Source organism: Manacus vitellinus, unplaced genomic scaffold, assembly GCF_001715985.3.
Source record: "Manacus vitellinus isolate BGI_N305 unplaced genomic scaffold, ASM171598v3 scaffold_8_pilon, whole genome shotgun sequence".
Lineage (NCBI taxonomy): Eukaryota > Metazoa > Chordata > Aves > Passeriformes > Pipridae > Manacus > Manacus vitellinus.
Genome location: NW_021940864.1, coordinates 17418870 through 17439517, shown reverse-complemented (window position 1 = coordinate 17439517; position 20648 = coordinate 17418870). Strand labels below are relative to the sequence as shown.

General features: G+C 37.9%; 2 protein-coding genes and 1 long non-coding RNA gene across 3 annotated transcripts in view; 1 reads left to right on the top strand and 2 right to left on the bottom strand.

Annotated features, from left to right (window-relative positions):
* Window positions 1-1733: 1733 nt before the first annotated feature.
* On the bottom strand, window positions 1734-11975 carry LOC103765831 (potassium channel subfamily K member 16). The gene is made up of 5 exons (XM_008932796.3): window positions 10827-11975; window positions 6754-6868; window positions 6031-6197; window positions 3556-3721; window positions 1734-2233 (listed from the first exon to the last, which is right to left on the bottom strand). Exons 1-5 carry the CDS (start codon window positions 11037-11039, stop codon window positions 2010-2012), a joined length of 885 nt encoding a protein of 294 aa, XP_008931044.2. The 5' UTR covers window positions 11040-11975; the 3' UTR covers window positions 1734-2009.
* LOC108641807 lies at window positions 2645-3847 on the top strand. Its single transcript, XR_001922287.2, has 3 exons — window positions 2645-2711; window positions 3105-3140; window positions 3567-3847. It is a non-coding gene; the product is annotated as an uncharacterized LOC108641807 (long non-coding RNA).
* A 5246-nt stretch (window positions 11976-17221) lies between the features above and the next one.
* The window catches only part of KIF6 (kinesin family member 6), a 154761-nt gene continuing 151334 nt past the window's right edge, over window positions 17222-20648 (bottom strand). Inside the window, exon 22 of the mRNA XM_029965038.1 lies at window positions 17222-18605. Coding sequence (XP_029820898.1) covers window positions 18589-18605 — 17 coding nt within the window. The 3' untranslated portion in view covers window positions 17222-18588. The remainder of the gene's footprint in view (window positions 18606-20648) is intronic.

Here is a 20648-nt window from a genome sequence, read left to right as displayed (position 1 = left end):
AAGGCATGGAAAAATGCAGGGTGAAGAGAACAGGTTAGATATAAAAGTCAGCAGAACTTTAGTTTCATCTTTCACATAAACAGGCCAAAAATGTCTTGTAGAGTTAACACAAGGCAGGTACAGAATACAGTGATGGTGATGATGTTAAAAAGTGCAAGTGCAAACATTATGTCTGAAGAATAGAAAATACTGAGAGAGAAAGTCTCCTGTGAGATTTGCAAAGATACAAAAAACCAGACAGGAGATAATTGGCTGCTCTCAGTAAAAGTCTACCAAGAAAGCTGTTGCATAAATTTATGGGAATAGCTGAGGGCATAGGGAAGATCAGTGAAAAAACAGAGGAGATAAAATCTATGAGGTAGGTAGTGGTAAGACATGAGGTAAATCTTAGATGGGATAAGCATTTGAACACTCATTTGAACACTTGAAGCTAGTCTAATAAACCATACCCAGCATTCTTATACGCCAGCATTTCAAATTTGAACAGCTACACTGCACTATGCAGGTGTCAGCAACTGGCAAACAAAACAAATACCATGTCAGATGTAAGAACAAATGTCTGTTGTGACCCTCCTCAGGAGTAAAAATCTAGCTCAGAAAGTATACATGAAAAGATTAGTGACCTACAGAAGCCTCTACATGTTTTATGGACACATCTCCAAAATGAAATATCAAAGCAGCTGCTGAAAGGCTGATATTTGATGTTCCTGTAGTCTGTCAGACATACGCTAGCTTGGGGCTAGTCTACATATGCAGTCATATTTCACTCACACTTTACATTAAAGTTCCTCTTATAAATGAGTTTAAAAGGATTAATTGATGGTTACTATGAGGTATAAACATACTGAATAAATAGTAGTATGTATATAATTACAAGAATGCCCATGGAATGTGCCAGTGATGGTTATAACCAATGGAATGTGGTACCCAATGAATGGATAATTGTTTTATCAAGTTTCTGTAGTTCACTTTAATACAGAGTATGACTACACTTTTCATCTCAGTGACTATCCTCTTATAAGGTGCTTATATGTCCTTCTTTGGTTTTTAAGCTTCTTTGGAGATGGCTTCTGCTACTTTTGACTTCAAATAACTGTGATAAAATCAAACTCCCTATTTCTCACGGGTGACACCATACTCGAGTGAGGATCAGATCTAATGCAAGAGCCTATCATCAGCCTTATTTAGAGATAAACATACAGCACCAAATCTGTACGGTGCTTGATAGTTCTTCAGTGAACTGGCCCAAATAAAATGCCAGACTCTAGTATTATTTGTGACCTGGCTAGAAATAAGGAAATCTGCTTGCATTTAAATTTAGTTTAAAGTGCTGTTAAAGTGGCTGCAAAATGAACTGTGATGAGGACCTGCTTTGAGCTGCCAGTTCACTTTGAGATGAATTGTAACAGTCCAGGCAGTGCTGGATAGACACATAATTTCTGCACAATTAAAAGAGAAGCATTTTAGCCCGGAAAATAAATGTTTTCATTTTATGTGAAAGCTGCTCATTTCAGACAATATCAACTGAATCTTAACTGGATGGCTGTCATTAAGCAGGTTTTCATTAGTGTTGATATTCCTCTATGCTTTTCCTTGTTTTCTGACTGGAAATGAAGAAAGATTTCTGTACCTGACTTTTTCCACTTGAGATTCTTGGTGACGTGACTTCTTATTGAAGCTGGGAGGCAGTCACTCTGGATTTTTTTGAAAATGAGTGACCATAAGAACCACTAGAGGAAGACAAAGGATAATAATTGATTACTTCAGGGGAAATTGCCTTTTTTGAGTGAGAATTGTTAAATGAATCCTGGGACAGTTGTATAGCTACTCCTTTGGAGGTTTTGTGTAAGCTGATGCCTACACAGGGTGTGGAAATTTCCATGTTTCTGGAACATTTCCTCCTTAGGAAACAGTCCAAAACCTGTGGTTTAGTCCTTTATCCACAGGGCTTGCTTAGTGTGAGATACAGATGAAAGATGCAGTTTCAGACTGCTCTCTTTGTACCTTGCTCAGCTAGGGATATGGATTCTACGCTGCTCAGGTTCATCTTCCAATTTGGTGGTGCCTCCTTCTGCCAAGCTTGAGTCAGACTTATGCCCCTTTAGTTGAAGGAATTTTTCCATCAAGTCAGCTCCCACGTTGAAGACCAGAGCCAGCCAGGCCAAGCCAAAGACAATCCAAATTGCAGTCAGGCTCCTGTACACAGGGATATAGTGCTTGTTGGGGTTTGTGCCTGAAAAATCCAGGGAAATTTGCACATTAATCTTGACAGCTTTGTTCTGCTGAACATACGTACTGATACACCCTCTCTACCCCCTGCAAAAATGTTGGTTTAGTGAGCTTGTGTGATCTATTAGCAGATAGATCTCTCTTTTTCCTTTTTTTTTATGCCAGCTCTCAGGTTAAACTTAGTGCAGTTGGCATCAAATCCCTGAAGCTGAGGCTATACAATAAAAATAGCCATATTGAATGTTGATCAGGGATGCACAAAATCAACAGCTCCTAGCCAACAACAAAGGAAAAAAAAACATCTTGGAAATTCAGTGTTGAATCCATATTAGCCATATTTTAGTCAAGAGAAACACTGAGAATCTCAGATGACTTAGAAAGATACAGTTTATTGATATAGTGATTCCTATTCGTAGGGTGATATAACTCAGTATGCAGGATTCACAATCACCTGGATACTATGGGAAATGCAGCCATTTTAAGTAAGTGGTTATGAGAATCTTAGTCCCTGGTTTGATATTTCCACAGCATGGACAATCGGTGCAGCTGATACAGGCACAGCACAGCACTGCAGCTATCCATTTAGTCTCTCTTGTCCACATCATCATGAAATTCCACAATGCCAGATACGGCATGGGATGCTTTTTTATCTTCTTTTGGGACCTCTAGGAGAGGTAGTACTTGCAAGACCTACTACTTGCAAAGTAAGAGATCCTAGTGGTTTAAAGAAATACACACATTAGACATAATCTGTTAAGATTATGCATTTGTTCAAATAAGCGTGTGGAAATGTAGCCCCTCACTTTACCGTGATGTCTTTACCGTGATGTTCTCAGCCTAGACTATGTAATCTCACTGGGTTTGTTTTCTTTCAGAGGCATCCTGTGGTTGTCAGTAATGTTGTTCCCATTGTAAGTATTGATCATTTAATATTTGACATTAATTGTTATTGGGAATGGTAGGCTCTTGCTGAAGCAAATCACTGTTAGGAGAGGGTGGTTTTAAGGCTTAATACCGCTTTAAGACAAAGAAATTTCATTTATATTCCACCTGTCACTCCTGGATCCCATTTGTGGCAGCCTGGGCAGAGACATTGTTGAATGGGTGTTCAGTGGCATATGTGAAATTAGTTGGGTGATTCGCAGCTTAGCTGCCAAGAGAAAAATGCTCATGTCCTATAATATATTAGCTCATTATTACTAGTCTGGCTGAGCTCACTCTTGTACCAGATTTATAGTGGAATGGATATCTATGCTCCCTGTATTTAGTTTTATACTAGAGTAACATATTTTAACAAAGCTTAATCCAGTTCACCTTCTTTTTTACCTACTACATAGTCTCCAAATCCAATGGTGCTCAGGGTGATGAAAGTGAAGTAAAAGCCTTCTCCATAGCTCCAGCCTTCTACATAACTGAAGACTAATGGCGGGAACACTAGAAAAAGCAAAGTCCCAGTGGACAAGAAGATGGCCACTGCCAGTGTTTGAACCACCTGAAAGATAAACCAAAGATGGCAGCTAAGCAGCATGGAGCAGTTGTCTTGTTGAAATTGCTGGGTCTGTTTTTTCTTGAATGACAAACCCAATCCAGCTGGGAGCAGTGGTAAAAAAAGGAAGGATAAACCAATGCTTCCATGCACTGCAGGCTGAGCTCACTGTTTACTCTGCACATAGATATTGTACCTAATCATGAAACAAAAAAACCCTTAAAATTAGGAAAAAGGGAGGACTTTTTTAAAGCTTTTTGCCATGAGTTTTTAAGAATGCTCCAGTCATATTTTCAGACTTACAACAGCCATAGGAATGAAATACTCACTTTTCAATTTCAATTCAAGAGGAGGTACTCTTGTAATCAATCAGTTTCTGTCTTTGAGGAAAATCACCAAGTATTGCATAAGTCATTATACAAAGATTGGCAAGAAAAAATTATGGTTCTTTTCACCATGATTGCTTCCAAAGATTTATAAAGCGGCTTATAAGAGCTCAGCCAAAAATATGTTTGAATGAAACCTAAGTGAAGTCAGTTTACCTTCTTTCATTTTTAACTTGGAAGCACTCAGAGGAAAACTGTTCTGTTAGCACAGGGAAGATCTATGCCTCTCAGTACAAATGTCTGCCTTCTGGGAGATAAGTTACTGCATATGTGACTGCAAAGACCGGTCAGGGGATGGGTCATGACAGCAGATTTTAGCAGTTTAGGACTGAGGATGAGGAATTCGTGGATTTCCAGGGAACACATTCTGTTGAACTATTGACTAGTGGTGTGCTGATGCAAACTCATTGCAACTATTTAAAAATGCCCTCAAGGGCATTCAAAGCAGAATATGATTTTCTATTCATGTGCCTATTGTGACTGGATGAAAAGCCAAACCACTGTTTATAAAGTAGAAGGTCCAGGTATCATGTTTCCTTTTCTCTTTCAGTATTACCTCACATATAAAATAGTACTCTGAGCTTGAGAAACTTGCTATGAGCCAACTGGGTGACTCGGAGAAATCAATTCTATATTATGTGCCATATCTCTCTAGCTGCTATAGTAATACTTACCTCATTTGCAGAGCACCTTGAGAATTACCAATCAACATGGTAATAGTTGATATCTGTTCCCATTTAGTTCATTCTAGTAGTGTAATAGTATTTAATTAGATAATGAATTTTGCATAAAAATTTATACTGAAATGCACAATTTTAATTTTTAGCCTGGCTTTTAAGAAATTTCTGGTAAAAACCTCTAATGTGGGACAGTAAGTCAGGAATAAGGAAGAACTGATTGTAATTAATTTCCCAAAGCATGACAAAATTGTGTTTAAAAGGAGGTAAACCAAATTCCTGGAAGAGGCTTTTCAGGGTAAACAAGCTGATACAGCTCCAAAGCTTTGTCTGATCATAGGAGTTATGCCAGAAATGAGGTGTTAATTCAGGAGTGAAAAAAAAATAAAAATCACATCCCTGAGGTGCTGTTAGAAATCTCAGGAAAGATGTAGCCATACTAACATGAAAATCCTTCCGGTGGTAGAGCTGCATGTGTTTGGGGAACAGGTATATGTTATGCAGCTAAAGAAATTTTGCTTATAGAATCCAAGTCTGCATTTGACAGTACCTTTATAGCCTTCCTACTGTAGATAAAGAATGCAGTGACTCAAGAGATTTTACAAATGAAAAAACTTGTGTCAGAACTGTGAAATGTTTTGACATATCTAACATATCTAATCTCCCTTTTGTCTTACTGAAGCAGTCAATTCACTGGACCTTTTCTCAGAAACATGCACTAACTGTGTTATAAATTACCTTCATGTATTTTCTATTATCAGTGCTTCTCTTATTATAAAACATTTGGACTAGTTCAATGACTAACCAATAAGCCGTAAGTAAGGAGAAGCAGTATTTGCATTTTAAGAAAACAGAAGCAGTGCTAAATTACTGGCACAATCAGGGAAGCTAATTCAAGACAGATTAGCATACCAATAAAAATAATTTGTCTTTGCACAGTGTAGAGCTAGACTCTGGATAGATGCTACCATAGGCTAGAGAATAGAAGCTTGATTTGGCTATGTGTGTATATGCACACATTCTTCTAAGGTCACCAGATTAATGGTTTTGCTGAGTCAGGTTTTAAAAAAGGCAAATCTAGAGTCCCTTAGGTAAAAGCCTATTTCTTTAAAGCTCTTGTAGATAAATCAAGTGTATGGAGTTTCTGCTGTCATTCACACAAGGAAACCCAATCTAGCAGCAGCACATATCTGAAAAGAGAACTTTAACTAGTTTTAAAATAGAAGAAACAAATGATAAATTGACACTGTACCTGGGCACGGCCTGGCTTTTGCACCCATCTTTCCAGGGTAAGCAGATGAGCATTGAGACCTTTCCCCAGCTGATTAAGGAAGGCCAGGTTGAGGGGCACTCCAAATAAGGCATAAAACACACAGAAGATCTGCCCTGCCACTGTGCTGGGGGACAGGTTACCATAACCTGGAAAAAAAGAAGAAAACAGCTACACAAAAAGGCTTTGCAGTAAAGCTGCAGGCATCATGGAGAGTTCCTAAGCTTGGAAGCTCAACAACATTAAGCTTCATGAACCTGTGAATATATGATTTTCTGTAATTAAATCTGTCTACAAATTGCCATAGTTTATGATGAAGGCCTGTGTGTTCACTACTACTAGCTGAAAATTGAACATGAAAAATACTACTCTTATAGGGAATATTGTAACTTGCTATAGGTTTCTGATTTTGTGGTGAGTGCAACTCAGAGCTTCAAAGCAACCTCAAGATGTGCTGTATGTGCTGTATGTGCTGTCCATGTACAAGATAATACTGCATGTACCAAGTAGGCACTCAGCTTCCTTGGCAGGTGTAAAATACTGGGTATGCAAGAATAACAGGCATAACTGGAAACCAACAGAAAACTGTAACTCACAGTAGTTGATTGTCTTGCAGGTGTATTCTATCCACCAATTACACATTTCTGGGGGCTTTAAAGGATAGTTGGAGGAAACCCAGGTTTATAGGGAAAGAGAGTACCTCACCTATAGTGGTGACAACAGTTCCTGCAAAAAAGAAGGAGTTGCTGAAGTTCCAGTTGCTGGGATTTGTAGAGTTTCCTTCTGGGTTGACCCCTTTTTCCCATGCTTCCATGAGGACCTGAGGTGGAAGAGGTCAAAGGAGCAAAGATGAGGAATAATGTCAGAAATAGAGAGAAGTAAATACTGCTTTCCATCTTGAGCAAGCAGAGTGATAAACAGTGTAGATAACAGGGTAAAGTTGGACTAAAATGGACTACTGCTGACATGGCAAAACTTGGAAATAGAGCTGGCTAGGAACTTGAACTCTTGCCCCTGGAGAACTGGTCACTGAAGTAGGATCAGTTCCATAGCTAGATGAAATCTGAGGGGAAAGGAGTGGAGGGATTCCCCAAAGTGATCCAACTGGGAAAAAAAAGTAAAGCTGTGCCATAAAAAATAAAGATAATTCCTCTTCTTCCATAGTCTAGTCATCTCATTCCATTTTTTAATGTAGGCAAGTGTAAATGTGTCTGTGGGGAAGGGCATGAGGAACATGCTCATTTCTATTTCCTCCATGTAAGTACTAGTGAGGATGATTTTCTATTTTTGGCTTTGACTTCCCAATAATTTTCAATGAATATTAGGCTTCTCCTAGTCTGAAAGATTAACTAATAAAATATTCTCTGCTATTTCAGATAGCTCTTACCAGATGACTAAAACTACTGTGTGCTAAAAAAATACTGCTCCTGCATCAAATATCCTGTCAACTGCCTTAGTGAAGAATGTGTTCCTTTGCTGTCTCCAAGGATTTCTCTGAAGGAGACTGGTTTCCCTCTGCTCAGTGGGTTTCCCTCTGCTCAGTGCCTGGTTTTTAAGAATCCCCTTGTTTGTCACATACCAGGTCACAGCTTTGTAATTTTGCAAAATGCCTAAGGAATTGCTCATTCATCTCTTTTGAAGACTTTCTATGATGCAAGGCATGAGCAGGATTTAATAGAAACACCAGCTTTAGCTGGTTTCAGGAGTATGAGACCAAAGAAGACCCTCTTTCTTGATTGAAATGTTGACTACTGCCAGAAGGATTGCTTTTCTAATGAACATACCCACTATAAGGTATCCAATTTTGTACAGGTTTTGCAGTTTTAAATGATCTGTACTGGTGGACTTGAGTACCGTAAGTTTAGTGGCTAATCTTATTTCTGCAGTAAAAAATCCTACAGCATTGGTCAAGTTTATCAGAGGGCTGCTGGGCATCATCACATGTGAGCTCATGACTGAAGTGTCAGCAGAGCTTCTTTTCAATACGACAAACAACTTTCTCCATTAAAAACCTGTTCTTAGAATGGGAATTCAACATGTCAAATTTTCTGGAGATGACTATTTCATTTTCTGCTTAGAAGGAACACAGAGAAGCTACTAAGGTGTGAATACTTTGAAATGTCTAAAATAATCACAGGTTTAATTTATTTCTGTAAGAAACACTTGACAGTTCTATGCATTTCAATGCACAAGAGTTCACAGGAGTTACATTCACATCATGAGAGTCAACATGGAAAAGTAAGGCAATTTTGAATGTTGAACCCTTAAGACACAATCTGACAAGGTCATATTTCTCGGTATGATTGTTGCTTTTAAGTACAACCCCATGAAATAAATGCCATCCTGGTGCCCAGGAGAATTGTTCCTAAAAAAACAGGTTCCTGTGGGACAGTTAAAATGGCTCCTAGCTCCTTTCATCTACAGCTCAGGTAAGGGTTATGGCTGGAGTGTGATCAGGGCAGCTGTTGAATGGTTGGTGAGCATTAGCTGTTGCCTTTGGGAACAGAAGTAGCCAGTAAGTAAAAGCAATGTGCTGCAATTTATAGCAGGAGTATGAAACCTATATAAAGCTACAGTAGTATGTGGAGAGAATGAAAACTTCCTGCTGTTTCTCCTCCTGTCCCCCTGCTGATGCACATTGCAGCCACTTGTGGTCACAAACAAGGATTTGGTCCTTTCACTCTATGTTTAGATCAGTTCGTTTGAGGCTGAAAAAGTATGGACATAATCAAAATCGGGACTCATAAAGGGTACTTCCTTACTCAATGCATCTCAGTTATGTTGTCAGAATGCATAATTTCCTGAGTGATGTTTACCAGAGATGCATTAGATCACACAATTTTGATTTGCACTTTCCCAAAGCTCCAGGCTGCTCATTTTAGGAGCTGCAGCTCAGGGCCACCTCTCAGCTAGGCAGTTTTAGCCATGCAGAGCCAATACAGTTTATTGACATGGAATTGCAAGAATTTGTTTCCTGCACAATCGAGCCAAAAGTTAATGAATTATAAGTGGTAACTCTATTATTGGTGATCATAGATATGCAGAAAGAAACCGGTGTTGACTCTCACATTTCAGGATTTATGTTTAAAGAATAGGCATTGAGATAAGACATGTTATACTTCTTAGCTGAGCACACTGAGTCTGGGGGCTGTGTCTCACTGCAGTCTGACTGTGAGACACAGTCTGTGACTTTTCAGACTGGAACTTCTGGCCTTCTTAACCATATAGTTAAAACATGCAGAGACACAACTGCTTCTCTGCATTAAAGTTAGAGATTTAATATGGGAAGAGTAGTATTTCCCAATATTAGTAAGAGTTAGACAAATTTCTTAACAAGTCTTATAAATAACAGGTGAGTCAGAGAGGACCTGTACTTCTGTGAACCTTGAGGACTACCAAGTCTAAGTACTTTGAAGCTTGGTGCATTGTAGGTGATTTGGTGCCCTCAGCTGGCTTTATCTGGAACAGCTTACAAGTGAAATTTTATTTAATTCTGCAGAGACATAACAAAATGTGATTCTCTGAGTGGCACGGCAGTGCTAAGAAAGCTCCACTGGAGACAGAGTGAGAAGAATATGGACACTTGTGAACCTTCCCTAAGGTTTCTAGGGTAGCAGAGATTTAACTAAACCTTTCAATCCTATAAGGTATCCCAGTTAGATTTAGAATGAGAATCAGAATTTTTGCCTCTACAATCACTATCAGAGATAAGGAAAGGACAGGTAATGTCACCAAATGCTATAGCTGAAAAAAATAGACATGTTTCTAGGCATGTAAGTTCTTTAAAACTAGTAATTTTCTGGCCAATGTCCAGTGTTCCACAAGAAATATATCAGTATTAGTATTAGTATCAGTATTAGTAATCAGAACATTGGCTTTGTAGACAGAGGTTCAGGCACCTTTGCTACCCTTTCTAATCTGAAATTCACTGTTTGCTTAAATCCATTTACAAAATCTAGGCTTTTTGTTTATCAAAACCTTAGTGGAAGTCCTCCAACTTCGGCAGTGCAAACTCGCAGCATGTTTAGAGTTTTTATAAGGTTTAGTGACATAGTAGAAAGAGTTCAAATTATTTAGGCACCCAGCTCTGCATCTGGGTAGATTTTGAGCACAAAGAAAGTGGTAGTTTAAGTATTTCTGTCCAGTTCTTGCAATACTAGTATGAGAATATAATACCAAGAAAGGTATCTCCAGCCAGTTTTGAGGAATAGATTAAAATGTAATTGAAGATGTCATTAACTGACAACCCATATTGAATAAGAGCTCTTTATCTCTTCTTACAAGAGAGATAACATAGTTAGCGAGGGTTGGCTTTATCTTTTCTTTAGAGGCTTGCGAGTGCAGGACCACCTTCAAAGATGGTAGACAATTCCTAGTACAAAAGGGCAGAAATGCACAGTTTTGGACTGGAGAACCTTGGAAGGGCAACCTGCTTATTTAGGTTTGATTCTTGATTTTGTCCCAAAGCATAATTCCCTGTAATAATTAATGAAAGAGCCAAGAACCATGAAGTTGAAATTACTGCAATGTAGCACAAAAATGCATCAGGCAGATTTACATATTTTAGGAGTTTGTGACTGGGAGAAGAAAGTAGTTCAATAGATCAAGATAAAGAGGTATATGAATGGGCTTGAGAAACCTCTGCCTTTAATTTAAACAGTTAGACCTTTAATATCATGGACACCTGATAAGTTTATAACATGCTTGGCCACAATAGTATAATTTTTTCTAATGAAAATAATGCTCGAGCCAAAATAATGGGAACCTGTTCCTCTTACCTGTACAAACTTCTCCAGGGCTTGTCTGTCCAAGCATGTGTAGTTCTGCAGGAAGTTAAGCTTCTCCAGCTGGAACTGGTCCCGAAAGTGGGTCTCTGCCTGCTTCTCAAGCAGCTGGAACACCATAGCACCCAAGAGGAGGTAAAAGAGATACCCCAGTACCAGCAGCGGAGTCCAGCTCATCCGCCAGCTGTGTATGGTGAGGAGAGGCATGCTGCTGCTCTGCTGTTGCCAGTCCCTGCTCAGTACTTAACAGGTTACTGTCCCAAGATGTGTGCTACCCAGAACACCCAGAAATCACACGCCCATGTTCCCAGCTACTGCCCTGGAGAGTTTTTTAATAGAACATACAGGTACCAGGGCTATATGAAATGAGACTAACAGAGAAATTTTATCCCTCCACATCTGTTCTCTATCCAGATCAAAAGGTAAGCACTTATGGCTTAATAAGAATGTGAATGATAGTGTTTTTCTCCTATTAAAACAACTTTTATCCAAAAATCTTAATCAAATGAATGAAGCCCTCTGAGGATGGTATTGGTTTCCAGGCTGGGAAGCTGAATCAAAACTCTGGTTATATGACTTACCCTGGGTCATAGGAATATGGAGTCACAGACAGACTCTTAAAGTCTTGACAAGTAAAGCCTTACACTAAACACTAGACTTCTGTACAAGAAAACTCTATAAACTCTAATTACAGCAGACTCTCCAGAACAAAGAAGACTATGGAGCTGAATAAACGGAAAAGTCAATAGCTGCCGTCTGTACCATACAAACATCACTGGCACCAGTAAAAGCAGCATGATGGAGCTTATAAACATCCTGAATTCAGCCTGGTCACACGACAGAACCTTTCTTTCTTTTCTAACCCTAATAAAATCAATCTCACTGCCTGGTGTGCTGCTCCTGAATTATTTGTCAGATGACTTCACCCTTTAGTCCATAGAGTTAGAGAATGCACCACTCATGCCTATTGCTTTCTCTCTCCATATTGCCTTTTTAATCCAAGTGCATAAGGGGGAAGGAGGGCTTAAGGTTAATCATTGGCCAAAAAAGCATCAGAGGTTCACTCATGGGAGCCTTAATGATTATTATACACTGGAAATGAGCTGGGCTTGCATATTTTTCTGTAGGAAGAGCTTTATGGCAAGTGTCATCTATGCCACACTGCTTCCAAAAGAAAACACACACACAGAAAGAAGGCCAGGTGGCTAGGGATGGAATTTCGTTATTAAACTCCCTTCCTGTTAAAATGTTCTGGATACAGATATCCCTCCTTTGCTTAGCATTCAGATTGTTTTCACCTACCTTCGAAAAAGAGTTAGTGCTCACAGAAAAAGACCGAAAAAAATTATTTCATTCATATCCTATTTGGGAAAATCCCTGTACTTGCTATTTGTACTGTGCTTGTAGCCTAGAGCCAGGCATCATCCAGAAGAGGATGACTGACTGGCAGCAGAAGGCTACTTAGCACTGTGAAAAGTGAAAACTATCGTGGACAACTCCAAGGAGACCATCTTGGACCTTTGTCACCACTCTGTCAGTGTGACTGAGGGACAGAAAGACTTCAGTAAAGAAGTGCAATGTGCAAGGACTCTGAGCCTTGGTGCTCTGGCATTTCTTGTCAGCTGAAAAAGTGAAACATTTGGGAGATAGAAGTTACAGTGGCATTGAAATTACTGAGCATGGCATTGAAATTACTGAGCACTTCAACATTATGAAGCAATCTGATCTGAAGCAACTGAGATGCCCAACTGACAGAAGGCCTTTTCTTGGTCTATGCTAAGGGTGACAATTACTTAGTATCTAACAAGAACATCTCTGTTGTATCTGATTTCCATAACTAAAAGGTACAGCTTGTTGTTCCATACCTTATCCCACGGTAAGGGTTGACAAGCCTGGGATGTTGCACAACTGCTTGTTATACTAGCAGGGCTGTCTCTGGTGACAGATCCAGGTGTTGGTCATGTTGTTTATAGGACCTATGTCTACCAGGCCAAGAGAATGACGGTCTACTGGTTTTCTGGAATGGGTGCAAACTCATCTGCATAGCTGGGCTGAGATAAATTTTCTCAGCTGAAGTACATTTCACAATTAAGGGTATGAAACTAATAAGATGTAAATGAAAAAATAGAGCACTGAATCTCTTTTATGTCCCCTTCCATTCTGTTCAGTTCAGTTCAACAAAGCATTCCAGCTGCCAAACTTGGCAGTCTAAATTATGCCTTAAGAAAAAATGTCCACTCAGGCTTACTTTTGGGATCTTAATTTTCTGAGGGTATTGCGAATTGGGTCACTAAAATTATAAAGGTGTTTTTACTTCTATACTGTAGTTATTCCTACTGGTTTGGTTTTTCCCTCCTTTAGTATAAGGTTGCAATATAGAAATCAAACAAAGCCAGACTGTGTGCAGCAGCCCAGAAGTTATGTCTTGCCACAGGAAAAAAAGAAATTCAAATATATACATTTGGAAGTAAACTGAAGACTTAAGATTTTTGTGTGAGTTTTGAATATGGAAGAGAGAGTTCAGCATGGCTTACCACATCAGAAATTAAATTTGGTTTCGAGGTAAAAAGGCATAATACAGAAAGTGCTGAAATAACAATACTAGCAGATCCCTTTTGATGACAGGATGACAAAGCACATTGTCTAATCTAACTTCTCTGTTCCTCTTCTAATGCTCTTCTGATTAAAAAATAAATAAAACCTGAGTTCACAAACAGAAATAAAAAGTCTTGAATGCAAGAACTTCTTAAGAGTAGCTGAACTTGGAAGTTGACTGTTCCTCAGAAGTCCTGCTTTTCCTGCCAATGTTGAACATAGGAGTGCATCTGGTCTCAAAGCTCAGGAATGATTTCTCACGACATATATTTTGAACCCAGGGCTGAACACAACCTCCTTGATTATTCCTTCACTTATTCCTTATTTTTCTTCCTCAGTATGACTGACCCAACAGGATCCAGCTTTTCTCACAAAAAATCTGAGCCATTCTGGAAAGGACATCCTGGTTTACAATCAACATAATAGTAATTTTTTCATTTATTATTTCCATGTATTACTTGTAATATTTTCATTTATTACTTGGAGCATTCAGGGTTCTCCAATTGCTTCACCTATTGTTGCTACAGTCCCTAACAGACTTAAACATGGATAGATACAAAACAAAGGATGGGCCAAAAATAACTGACATGGTTTGCTCACTTTCTGCACTGGCTTTCAACAGCCAGAAAAAATACCATTGTGATCAGTAGGAGTATAATTTACATTGACATAAATAAGCTGTTCCTAAAATAAGTAATAAAATGGTTGAAAGGTACCTTGGCTGATCCTGTCATTCACAAATTTCTGATGAAGAATGATTTTTCTGGACTAGTTTTTCTGGTAGAAATGTCTCTGTACCAAACTAGTTGACAAAGTGGATATTAAGATCCAGGGATTCATTCTTCCACTTGCTATGCATTTCAGCTTGAACAGTTTGTACAAGGAAAGACTTAATTGTTTTTAATTTGCTTTGCTCCTTGAATGACTTTTAGACTCTGCACTTCAGAGAAGAATTAAGGAAATTATTTTAGCACCATGTTAAGTATAAATAACAGAACCATTGCATTTCTTCAGGCATGACACTGCCATCTGGCAATTTTCTACTTCTGATCTTGTTCTTACTCCAAATTTAAACCAGTCATGATTGATGTGATTTATGTTCACATAGGTGAAAACATGAAGCATTTTCAGATAAAAAGTATAAAGAATTCTAAGATTTCAACAGTATTTTTCTCAGACAGATTCCATGGGAAGAAGAAATAATTTCCTTGAATTCTGTTGTTATTGTATTGGAAGTAGATCTTGTTTTGTGTTCTTCATCTATATAAATACATTCACTGTTGGCCCACAACAGTGGGCACTGTTGGCAGCACTGCAGCTGCCCTAAAAAATGAACAGAGAATAATCTTCAATCAACCTCAGGTGCAGCCCCTGAGATTTTACTCAAGGAAAAGAGAAAGAAATCTTTACTTTTATTGTGGTGGTGTCAAATCAAGGCATTGATAGTAACCACTTAAAAATATCCAGTTTACATTGCTTGTCTTATAGGTGAGATTTCAAACCAAATATTGCAGGAAGTGAAACAGAAAAAAAAATATTAGAAAAAGATCATTTAACATTGACTTTAGCAACAATAAAAATGATTCATCTGAAATAATCTAAAAACAGAAGTTTGAGTGTTGTGGTTATTAAAAATGGACTTTGAAAAGACAAATAAATTCTATATGGAGCTACCAAATATGCTATATGTAACAGGACATTCCAAGATGTTCATCTTCTTGGCATTCGTATTCACCACCTGCATATTTGGTAGAGGCAATATTTACAAGATCTTAACATTTTATTACGTTGAAGTGTTCTCAGTTTATACTATTGACATAAAATACTTGCATCCTGTGATTGATTAAACCAGGTAAGTATATATTACATTATATGCTTACACTGTTACACATGTGAACCTCATTATTCCATTTCAAAGCCTCTTTCTTAAAAAGTGCAGGAGTGACAGAGGGAGATTGAATTAGGCATGTCCATCTTCCAAGCAAGAGAAACTCAAGGTTATGTAATTTTCTTTTTGAAGCTCTCTGGAAAGCTGCAGTGGCCAGGAAGTGGTAAAATGCCCAAGCCAAGAGCTTGTTAGCTTAAGGGTTTCACTAATGCCATTCCAGACTGTGTATAGAGCCCTGGCAGACTCAGCATAAATGAGAACAGAGCCTTTGACCTTTATTGTAAGTCTGGGTCACACCCTGACCCTTCCAGAAGCTACATTGCTGTAGGAGACCAGAGGATGTGTATCTTTTTCTGAAATAAACCATGAGAAGACTGGAAATATGTTGAAATACAAGATGATCCACAATGTCTGGTATCAATTAATCCCAGAAATATCTATATGATATCTAGTACTCTACAGCTACTTCCTCCAGAAATCTCCACCAAAAAAAAAAAAAAAAAGATTTATTCCGATTGCAGGTAATAAAAAAATGGTATTTACCATATGAACATTGAACCAAATGCAAGTAGATATCACGGTGAATTGACAGGAATGAGATATGTATGAGAATCTCCATGCTTAGCAATACTGTTTTACATGTGGCTTAGGGAGGAGTCAATACCAGTATAAATGTGGGCTTCTGATTGTTTCTTCAATGTGGTAAATACTTGGGTTATTTCAAATTAATCTTGCAATTATATGAAGAGAGATTATTAGAACAAGAAACTTTGTTCACTTGTGGCCAATTAAACTTTTTGAAGCAATAAATGCTTTCGTGAAGCCAAGTAGACTTAGGGAAGTGCCCCAGTAGCCTTCTCACACCTGTGAGAGAGACATTAAGAAGCTGGAACCAGGCTTTTGACAGTGTGGCTTGTGAGAGGAAGAGAGATAATGGGCAAAAAAGAAAAGTTCAGGCTGGACATAAGAGAAAATGTTTTCATGATGAGTTCAGTCAAACATTGAAATGGACTGCTTAGAAAGGTTATGCAGTCTCCATCCTTGGAGGTTTTCAAGACCACATTGAACAAAGCCCTCAGCATCTTGATTTGATCTCATAGCTGATGCTGTTTTGAGGAAGAGGTGAGATTAAAGACCTGCTGAGGTCCTTTCCAACCTGACATTTCCTATAAACCCAAGAGGCAACTTTTGAAAAGTGGAGGCAGTTTCTTTGAAAAGAGAATGCTTTATGTCTGAAGACTGTTGTTTACTGAATGAGCAATCTTTTCTTTCCATATGATATTATGAAATTTTTCAAAGAAGAAATCTTTGTATTTGTATATATGGTTTTATATATTTATATGGTTTTCTATTACTGGCTGCACTTTTGTCCAAGTTCTTAAGTGTTTGGTATAATCTTACTCTGAGACTATTTTGCCAATCAAGGACTACTTTGTTGACAATGATTGAATTTCACACCAAATTTACAACAGTGTAAAAACAGGCTAGAGAATTTTGAAGCAGAAGAGCAAGGAATTTTTTCTCTCTGTGAGATGTGAGGCAAACTGAGAACAGAACACTGAATCATCAAGTAATAGCAGCATCACAGAGATACCAGGGTTGCACTGGTATCCTCTTAAGCAGTTACTTAAAGCTATTGGAAATGCTTCAATGCCAAAAGGAAGGAGTTTTTGTACCAGTGATTTTCTTTTGGCCATCTTCATATAAATTCACCACAATGGGAATTCTACTGGAAACCAAAAAAGACAGCTGCTTCACCCAGCAACAGTTTGGAACCTCTGTCTCTTCTCCAGCTAGCAGGGTCAGTGGCCCTGCTCTCATCAGAAGCTGCATAAACAATAACTCAGTGTGTATTTAATGCAGTGTTTATATATAACAGAGTGAGAAGAAGAAAGACAGATAAAAATTCTGGAAGAGGGACATTTTAATATAATCTCCAACAAAGCAGCCATTTTTCCACCTCTGACCAAATCCTGGAACTCCCTCTTTCCAAAGCAAGAGTAGATCTGACTTTTATCTCACCTTGTACATACTAAATCCTGCATAAAGATTACCAATTTATGTGGTAGCTGTGCTGACTTTTACAGAAAATTAAAAGGTAAAAAAAGGTATAACTTTAATTTTTTTAAATTGATTGCGTATTAGTTGTTAATTAGATAAATGCATATCCTCTGTAGGTTTGAACATAGCAATTCACCACGTACCTCTGTATAATTAGGAATTTGACATAGAATTAAGTATCAATAACTTAAAGAAATATACATCCTTAAGAATATGTGACTTCTGTCAATATATTCTTTTATTTTTATATAAACAACCCAAATCCTTCCAAATGCATGACTATAAGATTATCACTAGCATGAAAAATTATGTTTTCAGTCTGGTAGTAGGTATATCTCAGAGAAATAGACTGTATTTTGCATTGCATTTTTTGATTTTGGTCTGATGTGTAAAATAAGTTGTTACATACCTAGATATTATCCAATAAAGTAGTACTGAGCCAATAGTGAACTTACATTTTATATAAGATATAACTGCATTTAAACTTCCACATCTCATTTGTGTTTTAGAAGTATTTGCTCAGTTCTATTTTAAGCCTCTTAAGTGTAATTGTTTCTTTGGAAACCTGTATATTCTGGGAGGGTATATATTTTGCACAACACAATCCATTCAAATAAAAAGAAAACAGTTGTGAAAATTACTTTCTAAAATGCATTTTTTTATATTACAAGACAATCTCAGTATTCTAATAATCAGATATGAAAACTTCTATTCCTTGGAGGAAAAAAAAGCCTCAAATGAAATTCTATAGAATTTTATAACCTGGATAACTACTATTATTGAATAGATATCTCTTAATGGCAAATAGATGTAATTAATAAAGCCTTATGCAAATTGATGCAAACAAAACTATCAGTAGTAATAAGTTTCCCAGATTAAAGATGTAGAATAGCATTAACATATTAGATAATTTTAACATTTAGAAAACATACAATGAATTCTCATAAACAAACATATTTGGCGAACTCCTGATTAATTGTTTCAGTTTTGCATAATCTTAATGCAAGATGAAGATAGTGAGTGCAAATACTCAAAAATCTATTGCCAGAGAAATGGATTTTGCTGTCAAAGATGAATCATTTATATACCTTTAACAATTAAACCTGTACATCTACAGTACTTACTTGTACCTGTTTCTAAACAGAACAGGAAGGGAAAGAATAAAGGTCTTTCACTTTTTCTAAAAGGAAATGGTGGACTGTGACAAGAATTTCATTTGTTCTCCAAGCCTGAAAGGAGATGAATAATACATTAGACTATATTTCAGGTTGCATTGTCAGTTTTAAAACAAATTTCAGAAACACAAAAGAGAAGAAAGAAGAAAAAAATCTTTTAATTTAAAACTTTAAGACACAAAATCATTAATGTACTCTTCTGTGTTTTAATTACCTCAAGACTGAACAAGGCAACAAAAGCATGTTTGAAGAGTAGCCCTTTGTAAAAAGCTTTCCAATGTAGTTATTACAATGCTTTAACAATCCCAGCAATGCCCTATGAATGTACCTGCTTTAATTCTGCTCTGTTTAGAAAGCAAACGGTAACGACCTACAATCCCTGAGGTAATCTTTACTGAGACCTCTCATTCCCACTCCTGCACTACTGTCACTAAGGATATTGAGCATTCCCATGCTTTCTGTTTATGGAACTTATTTTCCACTCTGTTGGCTTCTGCACACATCTATCCTTCCCTCCCCTCGCCCCCCAGCTAATGTAAAGTAAGGCCCTCAATTTGCTTCTAAAATACTGATATAGAAGTTTGAAAGGGTCAGGATCAATAAAGGAAAGAGCAGTAATGATGTTGACACTTTTTAGGCATAGCAGTCTTTGGTTTGGCTGACCCTATGCTTCCTCATGTTGTTTCCTGCAGGGCACTATGTGTGTTAACAGTCATGCAGAGAGTGAATGCATTTGCATGCAAATGCAGAAATGACTATTGAACATCCCAGTTGAAGAAGAGTTTGGGAAGGAGGCAACAGAGCACTGGACTGGGACTCAGCACACTTAGTTTCTACGTGAAAGTGTCTGACTCAGCTTAATGGGTTCGGGCAAATAATTTCTCTTTGGTTTATTTTGTATATGTTTGAAACTTCTCGAGGAAAAGCTATGTGGGAAACTGGTAAAACATAATTTTTTTTCCTGTGAAGTTATAAGTGAGAGTATATTCATTCTTCTTCCTTTCTACCTAACTGTACATCTGATAGTTTTTCTTTTTGAGGGCAGGAATGGGGACATCATAGTCCCCATCCCTGCCCCCCAAAAGAAAACCCTCCAGTTCTGCTCTGCTTTGGATGCAAGTGTTGTTGGAAACTCTATATAGCCATTCATGCACAAACACTACAGCAGTTATTGTGTCTCCTTTTAGTCTAGAAACAAATCAAGTAAGAGGGAAATGATGTGCTCACAGGAAAAGGGAACACATAAGGCATAACACTATCACAGATGCACGAATAGGGGTGTTGCTGAGCCCATTTTCTTCTCTGAATTAGAAAGGCTACCACTGCACCTCATAAATGTCCTCAGGTTTCACTGTGGTGCTGAATCACAAAGTACTTCTTTAGCAGTAGTAAACTGTAGATTTTACCCTCCTTCATCTTGCTAAATTAGAATTTACAAAAATTTTTTGCTCAGTGGTTCCTGCTATTGGTTCCATCCCTCAAATCTGGAAGGCTTTCCCGTTCCAAACAAGCAGTCAAGGAAGAAAAGCATTTTTTTATATGCTAGGTTGACTCCATTCTCAGAACTTGCTGCTGAGCTGTCTCTTTTCTATGACACATCAGGTCCCTACACAATTTGTTATACTGACAAGGCCTCTTTAATTTTTGTTCTGCTGCCTATGCTTAGCAATTGGTTGAATCATCCAGCCCTGCACTGCCAGGATGATCAAATGCTACTCCATTCCTTTTCATCTACTTAGGGCAGCTCATCTTGTCTAACTGAACTTCAGAACAATTTTTTGTCCTTTGTTCTGAAAGAATACCTTTTATGACTTGGGGTCTAAATAGTTGTCTATGTTGATAATGTCTAGTCCCTTCTGAAACTGATGGATGATGCTGGGTAATAGCCTGTGGCTGAAAACAATCAGGATGGAAAAAGCATTTGAGAGAGACATTTCTGACATGGTATGATTTAGGAGATAATCACAGATGTGCTCTTGTCACAGATTGAGTTAGATTTGGACCTTCTAAAGGCCTGAAATGTTTGTTGTAAGACACTTATCTCTAACCTTCCTCTGGTGAGCTGCCTATAAAATCAATTTAATTTCATTTGCAGAA

What these genes read in the sequence shown, in the direction of transcription:
- LOC103765831 (XM_008932796.3), bottom strand. Translation starts at nt 11,039, where the DNA reads ATGCCTCTCCTCACCATACACAGCTGGCGGATGAGCTGGACTCCGCTG. An exon ending in CCCTGGAGAAGTTTGTACAG is followed by an intron (nt 6,869 to 10,826) that starts GTAAGAGGAACA and finishes CTTCCACCTCAG; the next exon opens with GTCCTCATGGAAGCATGGGA. An exon ending in AAAAGCCAGGCCGTGCCCAG is followed by an intron (nt 3,722 to 6,030) that starts GTACAGTGTCAA and finishes TTTATCTTTCAG; the next exon opens with GTGGTTCAAACACTGGCAGT.